Source organism: Dictyostelium purpureum (genome assembly GCF_000190715.1).
Source record: "Dictyostelium purpureum unplaced genomic scaffold DICPUscaffold_11, whole genome shotgun sequence".
Taxonomy (NCBI): Eukaryota; Evosea; class Eumycetozoa; order Dictyosteliales; family Dictyosteliaceae; genus Dictyostelium; species Dictyostelium purpureum.
The window spans coordinates 1,679-11,215 of record NW_003519348.1 but is presented as its reverse complement, the minus strand read 5'-3'; the positions used below and the strand labels follow the sequence as shown (position 1 = coordinate 11,215).

The window sequence follows — 9,537 nt, the reverse complement described above, 5'->3', positions numbered from 1 at the left end:
AATCTATATAGTTTGTTCGAAGGAAATTAAGTTTTACCCATACCAAATGACTTTTTCTTTAAGATTTGGATGAAATTTAAATATATGAATTTTTTTTTTTTTTTTATTTAATGTTTTTATTTAATGTTGTAAAACTTTGTGTATAATAACACCCCAACAAGAATAGTAACCCAAATTATGAAATAAATAATTTGAATTGATAAGATGAGAATTAAAATCTTTTCTTTTTTTTTTTCTCTCCAAACCTTTTATTAAAGAGGCAAGTTTTTATTTTTTTTATTAAACTAGGACACCCAATAATATTTTTTATATACACAAGTGGTGTTTATTGTTAGTTTTGATTCGTTTATTTACATTTTGTAGGTGTCTTTATAAAATATATATTATATTATTATGTTATAGATGTTATAAGAGGGGGTGTACAAATAGCTATTAAAATAATAACTATATAAAAAAGAAACTATTATGTTGGTGACGATTTTTATAAAATAAGAAGATTAAAAAAATAAAGATTTTGTAATTCTAAATATCTATTTTGATGATAAAATTTTGCTATTAAAAATGTAATTTTTTTTTTATGTGATGAAAATGATAATGATGATACAAAGTGATGATGATGATGATGATTTATAAAACATTATTATTTTTAAAAATTTGAATGATTTTACCTGAAAGTTTTTTATTTTTTACTTTTACTACTATTTTACATATATGTAATAATACAACAACTATTATAATATAATACAACAAAATAAACAAAATAACAAATTTGAAATATTTTTTTTCTAATTCGAAAAAAATAAAAAAATATAAAAAAAGATATTTATTTTTTTTAAAAAAATTTGGATGATTAAAAATCAACAATCAAACCTTTTATTTGAAAAATATATATATAAATATTCGAAATTTATGAGAGATACGAAAATAAATTAAAAAAATGAAAAAAAATGAAAAAAAAAAAAAAAGTGATGAAAAAAAAAAAAAAAAAAGAAACTAAAAACTGTTTTCTTACTTTGCTTATAAAACTGTTATTTTTATTTTAATTTTTTTATTTTATTATTTTCTATGCTACTATTATTTGTTAAAATGTTACAGTTTGTTTTGAGAATTAAGGATATACAAAATACGAAAATATTTTAAAAAAATAATTATTTTTTTTTATTCTTAAAACCGGGGAACTTTCTTTGTGTTTATTATATATACAAAAAATGTTATTGGAATATGTACAATATATACAGAATTGTGATTGTTAAAAATATTTTTACACAAAAACTAAAAAAAAAAAAAAATTGTTTTTGCACAAAAACTAAAAAAAAAAAAAAATTTAAAAAAATTTTAAAATAAATAAAATAATTATTTTATCAGCAAAAACAAAAATAAAAAAAAAAACTTTTTATTAAAGATTAATTTTTTTTGTTGGAATGTCGATGTCGGGACCCAAACAGTTTGTTTTATTTAAATAAATATAAAAATCAAATTAATTTAAAAAAATAAAGAAAAAAAAGGGGTAATATTTATTTTATTATATTTTTTTTCGTTTTTTTAAATCAACAAAAAATTGGTATCGAAAAATATTATTTCAGGAGGATGGTTTTGGCTGTGATTAGATCTACTCAACATTTTATAGAACACACCTACAATTTATTATTATAGAAATATTAGTAAATAATGATATTTATTATGATTTAGCAATATCTAGATTTTGTGTATTTACCTTTAATTGTTTTTATATAAATATTTATAATTTGAAATTGATTATTGTACTAAATATGGTTATTGTTGATTATTGTAGCTGAACAAATGGAGTGCTATTTTAAACTTTTAGATGTTTTATTATTGAGTTATAACCATATTTCAGTGTGTTATTTATATATTTTTTATTTTATTAATTATAACTGAAATTTTTTTTTAAAATTTTTTTCTTTTTTTATTTTTTTATTTTATTTTTTTTGTTATTTTTAAAAAAAAAAAAAATAAAAAAATTTTGGTATATGTACTGCCATTGCTGGTATACAATTATAATATTATTTTTTTATATCACAGATTTTATTTTTAAATTTTATTTTTATTTTTATTTTTTATTTTATTGTTTAAACATTATATAAAAATCATAGATTGTAGAATTGTTATTTGAAATAAAAAAAAGTAAATAAAAATAAATTTAGTATTAGGTTTAATTTGCCTCTGAATGTAAATAATAATTATAATAGTAATAATAATAATAATATAATAATAATAATACAATAATAATAGTTATAATACAATAATAATTATAACTAAAAAAAGTATAAAAATAATTTTAATTCCACAAAAAAAAAAACAAAAAAAAAACAAAAAAAAAAAAAAAAAAAAAAAATTTCCTTATTTTTTTTTTTCCTTTTTTTATACCCCATTTGTAATAAAGTCAAAAAAACATACATATTAATTCCAATGGAATTAATATAATTATAATAGCCACACATTAACATCATAATCGACAATTATAATTGTATTGTAGTCAATAAACACTTCATTTATGAAATAGACATAATTATATCTATATTCATTCCATAAATAATAATAATTTTTTTTTTTCTTTAAAATTTTATTTTTTTATTTTTTTTAAAATTTTTTTTAAATTATTTTTTTTATTTTTTTTAATTATTTTTTTTTTTAATTATTGTTGATAAAAAAAAATAGAAAATTTAAAAATCATATTATTTTTTTTGTTTCTTTTAAGTTATATAAACATATATTTTTACCAGTATATATATTAAAAATATATACAGTTATTTATGGTGTAATATCCTTTGTATTCTTTTTTGTTTTTTTTCGTATTATATAATTTATATATAATTTTTTTGGGTTATATATTATTTTTTTATAAAAATAGAACCAAGAAAAGATTTTAACCAATAGATCTTCTTTTTTTTTTTTTAAAAAAAAAGATAAGAATAGAGTAGAATAGAGTAGAATTGTATTGTTGTATAACTCATTTCAAATCCCAACAATATCAATATCAACATCAATTACAATACAAAAAAAAAAAAAAAAAACCCAATATATACAAAAGACCACCAAAACATTTCACCTCAGTTTTTGAAACAACAAAAAGAAAAAGTAAAGAAAAATGTTCAGTCTATTTGATATTCAAAGCAAGGTGATGGAAATTTGTAAAAAGGAATTAAACAAACCGGATTCTAATACAATTGAATATTGGGAAAAATATATAAAAAATAATTTTATAACGGGAGGTGTTTTCAAACATACAATTAATAAATATTTAGATAAATCACCACCACTACCGTTATTACCAGTTCAACAACCAACCACATCAAAGAATACCAAAAGTAAACAAAAACAACAGCAACAAAAGTTACAAAAGATTGAAAATGAACCAAAAACTTTTGGTAAGTAGTATTCACAATGTTTATTTAACCCTTTAAAATTCATAAATCTAACTATTATTTTATTAGAATTATATAGTTATAGTTTACCCAGATATTTTTATTATTTATTTGAATCTGGAATTGAAAACATATCATTTCATTTTTCAGATTCGGTGGTTAATCGATTGGATAAGGATGTTTTAATATTTAATTCGGATAAAGCAAAGATTATTATAATATATAAAAATTTACACGTAAGAAATCATTTTTAAAATTAATAAATAAATAAATTTTAAACAAAATTTCTAATATATTTGTTTCAATTAGGTTCATATTGAAGGCTCAATTAAAGTTATTTTCACAGAGCAATTAAAGATAATATCATTTCATTTGGAATCTAATGATTTTCAAGAGTTTATACCTAAAGATTATATAAATAATTTATTCCAATCATTTTTTCAAAATCAAACACCAGTTTATTTCCCAACAAATAATGACCAAAATAATAACAATAATAACAACAACAATAATAGCTTTTTAATTAATAATAATAGTTCTAGTAGCAACAGTTTTCTTTTTAAAACTGATTTATATACTGAAGTTGAGCTTGATTACAATTTAAAGCATGAGGATAATATTTGCAATAACATAAATAATAATAGTAATAAGGGATTTTTAGTTTCATTAATACAACCAAAATCATCAAATTTTGAAAATAGTATTAATAATACAACAACTACAACAACAACAACAACAGAAACTTCAACAATAGAAAATAATGTAAATAATATAAAATCACAACAAATTAACAAGGAGGTTGAAATTAAAACATCAACTATTTTAGAGCAAGAAACCGTTAAAGAGAATTGCAACGTTGAGGGAACTGTTTCATCATCGCCATTTATTGATAATAATGACAAGCAAATTAGAGAAATGAATAAGGATAGTGGTCTAATAAAAAAGAAGAGCAATAGTGTTTTGGATGAATTTGATATTATGATGGCCAGCAACGAAGAGGGTACTTTGTTATCACCAAAAAAGAAGGCAACAGAATTGGATTTGGGCAGTATGGATGAAAAAGACAATGGATTAAATTCATATATTAATAATAATGGTAATGGTGGTTCAACTCCAGTTTCTTTAGAAAATACAGCTTTATTCAATTATGAAATTGAACCTTTAATAACAAATAGTCAAAATAATTATTATGGTTTAAATAATTTAAATGGTTTAAATAGTAATAATAACAATAACAATAATATTAATAATAATAATAATTTAAAGCGTAAAGGTTATTTTGATATGGAATCAGTTCAATCACATTTTACTTTATCTCCATCACCATCCTTAAACTCATTTGGAATACCTAATAAAATTATGAAGTGTTATGAATTTGCAGATGTATTTAATGATTTGGGCAGTTTAATGGCATACACACGTCAACACAAAGTTCCGTTAAAAAACTGTATCTCTTCTTTTTTAGAGCATACGAAAAAAGAAATTCCTCCAATTTATATACCACAGCCTATGCAAATACCTCAAACTCCACACCAATTATTTACTAGTTTACCAACAATAGATGGTGTACCTTTTAATTTATCAAAACAACCCTCTTTATCAGATTTCAATAATAGCAATAGCAATAACAATAGCAATAACAATAGCAATAATGGCATTAATATTAATACAAATAATAGTTCAAACACTACTGCACCAACTAATACTACTAGTGATATTAATAATACTAATACAGGTACTAATAGTAGCACTAATACTAGTTCTAGTAATAGCAATAGTGGTAAAAAATCATCAAGTAAATCAAGTGTACAAAAGTCGTCTTCATCTTCCTCAATAACATCATTGGCTTCTCCTTCCTTGGCAAGTCAATCAACAACAGCAACTCAATTATCAACAACCACATCCACAAGTTCTACAGCAACGTCATCAATAACTAAAAACTCACCATCAGGTAAATCAAGTGTACAAAAGTCATCTCATGATTCTAAAGATTCTAAAGAGTCTAAAGAATCTAGTTCAAAATCAAAGTCAAAATCAAAGTCAAAATCATCATCTAAGTCAAGTAGTAGTACCTCTGAAGATGCACCAACTCCAAAATCTTCATCGAGTAGGTCTAGATCTAAGTCATCTTCAAACGATACAGAAGTTGAAAGTAGTAAGAAATCAAAAAGTAGAAAGAAATCTTCTTCTTCTTCTTCATCTTCTACCACTTCACCTTCACCCTCTTTGTCATTACCTTCTCCTGTATTAGATACACCTACTTTAAACTCTGCTTCAAACACAACAGCTTCCACATCAAATTCTACACCAGCTATTACCCCAGTTCCAACCCCATCAACAAATGCTGGCTCCGCAACACCAATGGCAGCATCGGCTACTATTGCCTCAACACCACCCGCAACAAAACCTTCAACTAACACAGTAATACCACCCAACAACCCGAGCTTTTCACCAATTGTAGTAAATTCATTAATACAATCTACAAACAATATATCACAAACCCCATCAAATCCATCAACACCATTGGTAACACCCAATATTAATAATGGCCATCCAACCCCAACCAATCAAATACCATCACCACAGAATATTGGGGGTCATCAAGTTATGATCTCAAATGGATTTTTAAATTTTCATCCTGTAAATAATTCATCACAACAAATATTACCAAACTCGGCTCACCAACAAATGGCACCATTCTTTCATTTACAAACTATACCAACTCATCACCAGTTTACAGGTTTGGGTATTACAACAAATGGTAGCACTGGACTTATCAATCATCATAACATTAATCATGGCAATCCATCATTCTTTAACTTACCCCCAACCATTAATAATTCAGCACCATCAGCAAATTTAAATATTAGTGATAGCCAACAACCAGAGCTTGATTTCTTATCTTTTGATTCGGCAATTTAAAAACTATTTTCTTTCAAAGAGTCAATAGAAACAAAAACAAAATAAAAACAAAAATATAATCCAATAGAATTTTTTTTTTTTTTTTATTAAATCCTTTATTTAATAAAATACAACAAAATATAAATAAACAAAAAAAATAAAAGTTTTTTTATTTTTTTAAAATTTTAAAACATAAAAATTATTTTCTTTTATTTAATATTATTTCCCAATTATTGATTTGATCAAATGTCATTTCAGTTGTGATAAATTAAATTCATTTGATACATATTATGGTAATAAAAGTTTTTGTTTTAAACACCCAATTCATATATTTAGAAAAATATTAATATTATTATCTTTTAGAATAAATTGATCTAGAATTAATCAAAATCTATTATAAGCACCCAATAGATTTGAACATATAAATTAGGAGTTCATTTAAACTATTTTTTTTAAGTAATTTCTCTTTTGCTAATTTGAGGAGGAATTATAATACACAGGTTTTAATAAACACAATAAAAAGTTCACTCCATTGCCAAGTTATTATATTTGACGATTTATTGGCTGATTAACACTTGAAGAATATGTTCTGATGATTCTTTGTACGGGTACAAAGGACACTGTGATAAGTATTTCCAGAGTAATTTCCGTTTTATATTAATCTATAAAAATCCAAATTTTAAAAATCAAATCCCAAAATCCATTTTCTCATATGTATTACATTTTTATATTGGTAAATATATTATTATTTTTTTTTGTTTCATAATTTATATATGGTTTTGTAGAAAATTATTTGTTGTGTTAATTTGTGTATCAGGTGTATTTTTTTTTGATCAATTTAAAAAAAAAAAAATTAAAAAAATAGAAAAAATAATAATCAAATCATTTATTGCTTGTAAATATTCCATTTATTATTTTCATTACACATAAGATATATGATTTAATTTATAATTATTTATTATATAAAGATGAACATGAAATATAAATTAAAAAAAAAAAAAATATATAAAAGTTAAAAAAAAAAAAAAAAAAAAAATAAAAAAAAAAAAAAAAAATAAAATAAGAAAAGACAATATTTTTTTGTAATATCTTTATTTAAAATATTTTATCAATTATATAAATATGAGGTTGTAGAACGTAGTTATATATATGACTGAGCTTGAAAAAGATGGTGAATAGTTAAAATACAAGATTTCTGGATAAATAAAAAATTTTGATTTTGATTTTGATTTGAGGATGGACTTTTTGGGACTAAATTAACTTCTCTGATGCTATGTATGAAAATTTGTTTAAATTCTTCAAACTTCATGTGTTTTGATGTAATTGACATATAAAATGAAGAGATATTGATGATATAAGACTTGATTAAACATGAAACAGCAAATATTCTCCAATTTTTAACATATTCATGAATACCACCTGAATATAGATATCTGTTATGAATATCTATTACATTGAACTGTTTTTTATAAAAATCTGATACTAATGGAGGAGACTTTCTTAGAGATTGGGAAAGGTCTTTTAAAAGTGAATCTAATTCAAAGTTTTCATTTTCATAAAGTCTGGTAAGAGCTAAAATGTAACCTTCACATGTTAACTGGGCAGGAGCTGGTAAATTAAAATCTTGATGCAAGTTTTTGAGTTTAACCAATGAATATGATTTTAAAGTATCTTTTTGAATTGCTTCTGATAATAATGAGTACGAATTGGGGTTGGTTGAATGAGATAATATACCACAAATTGATATAACCATTCTCCTATTACTACTTGATCTTGAAACTCCTAAATCTAAACATTTCTTTAAAGTTGAAACATTTAATTTATAAAGATCCACTGCATCACTAATATTATAACCTTTACTTGGATTAACTTCACGATTTTGAGTTTTAAAACCAGTTGTTGCAATTGATTTAAATGTAGGAAATTTTTCGTCTCTTTCATCAATTTTACAGACTTTATAATAACCATCAAGTTCTATTGCAATCCAACTTTTATCATTTTTTAATGTATCTTTGAGCAATGTGTTAATATTGCTACTTGAGGAATCTGAAATTGTTGCCAACCAACCTTTATTTACAATATGATTTAAATTATCTTTGGAAAAAAATGCACTATCTCCAACTAAATGAAATTTAAAATCTTTATACGTTCCTAATACGTGATCAACACTACTTGAGGGATTTATTTCATTATCTAACTTGTTTAAAAACTCAATAATATATGGATATTTGAATTCTTTAAAAGACCCTCTTTTTGGTGATGATTCTGGGCTTTTTTTAGGGGATGACAAATGATGAATACGTTCTAAAAAGGTTCCAACAATATAACTTAAAAGACCATTTTCATGAGGTTTACGAGGTATACACATAATTGGAGATTTATTATTATCTTGAATATATTTCTCTTTTGAATCTGAATTTAGGATATATTTATATATAGTTTCGTCAAGGGTGCAAGCTTTAATTCCTTCTACCAAATCATAACTAATATTACTCATTTCACCTGCAATTCTTTTAATTTGATCATCTGTAAATTTGGTTGTTGATTGAACCAAAAAAAATCTGTTTCTTTTCATTTTTGTATTACTATGGTTTATAATTTCCATAATTGTTTTAAAAACACCCAAATCTAACATTAAGGTAATAGACCAATATTCAAAAAGCTCTTCTTTGGTAATCCTTGAAATAGGCTTAAATTTATACATTTTTGGAACCTCCTTCAAATTCTCTTTCATAAATCTCTTCTTTTTCTGAGTTGATTTTACTTAAATTGAGATTTGTTATCTCCAAAAAACTATTTACAAATATTTTATTGAAAAACAAACTAATTACCTCTTCTAATGATATTCCATAATTTTTATTTTCAAGTCTTGCATACGTATCACTATCAACCAAAGAGAGTTCTTCAGTTACAATTTTCCCCGACTTTGATTTAATTCATTGATTGCTTTTCTTTTATTGAAAGTATTCATTTTATAAATTTGTTGATAATTATAATAATTATAATTTTAAAAAAAAAATTTTAAAAAAAAAACCGAAATAAAAAAATAATAAAAAAAATAATATTTTCTAAAATAATATTTTAAAAATTAAATATAAATAAAATTTGTTAGACTTAGAACCATTTTTACATATATTTTTTTTTTCAATTTTTTTTTATTTTAAAAAATTGACCATTTTTATTTTAAATAAAACCTCTTGAGTAAAAAATTATAAGATAAATATATATAAATAAATAATGGAATGATATT

The 9,537-nt window shown here is 22.5% G+C and overlaps 3 protein-coding genes across 3 annotated transcripts; 1 reads left to right on the top strand and 2 right to left on the bottom strand.

Moving 5' to 3' along the window:
- Positions 1-3,109: 3,109 nt before the first annotated feature.
- Positions 3,110-6,308, top strand: DICPUDRAFT_147350 (uncharacterized protein; the record flags this gene model as incomplete). Its single annotated transcript, XM_003283622.1, has 3 exons — positions 3,110-3,389; positions 3,456-3,622; positions 3,696-6,308. The coding sequence occupies 3 exons, from the start codon at positions 3,110-3,112 to the stop codon at positions 6,306-6,308; spliced, it is 3,060 nt and encodes a 1,019-aa protein (XP_003283670.1).
- Positions 6,309-7,428: 1,120 nt separating this feature from the next.
- DICPUDRAFT_74622 (uncharacterized protein) lies at positions 7,429-8,991 on the bottom strand (the record flags this gene model as incomplete). Its single annotated transcript, XM_003283599.1, has 1 exon — positions 7,429-8,991. One exon carries the CDS (start codon positions 8,989-8,991, stop codon positions 7,429-7,431), a length of 1,563 nt encoding a protein of 520 aa, XP_003283647.1.
- DICPUDRAFT_147348 (uncharacterized protein) lies at positions 8,984-9,211 on the bottom strand (the record flags this gene model as incomplete). The annotated part of the gene is made up of 1 exon (XM_003283598.1): positions 8,984-9,211. A coding segment is annotated over one exon (228 nt), but the record flags the coding sequence as incomplete, so codon positions are not given.
- Positions 9,212-9,537: the final 326 nt, after the last annotated feature.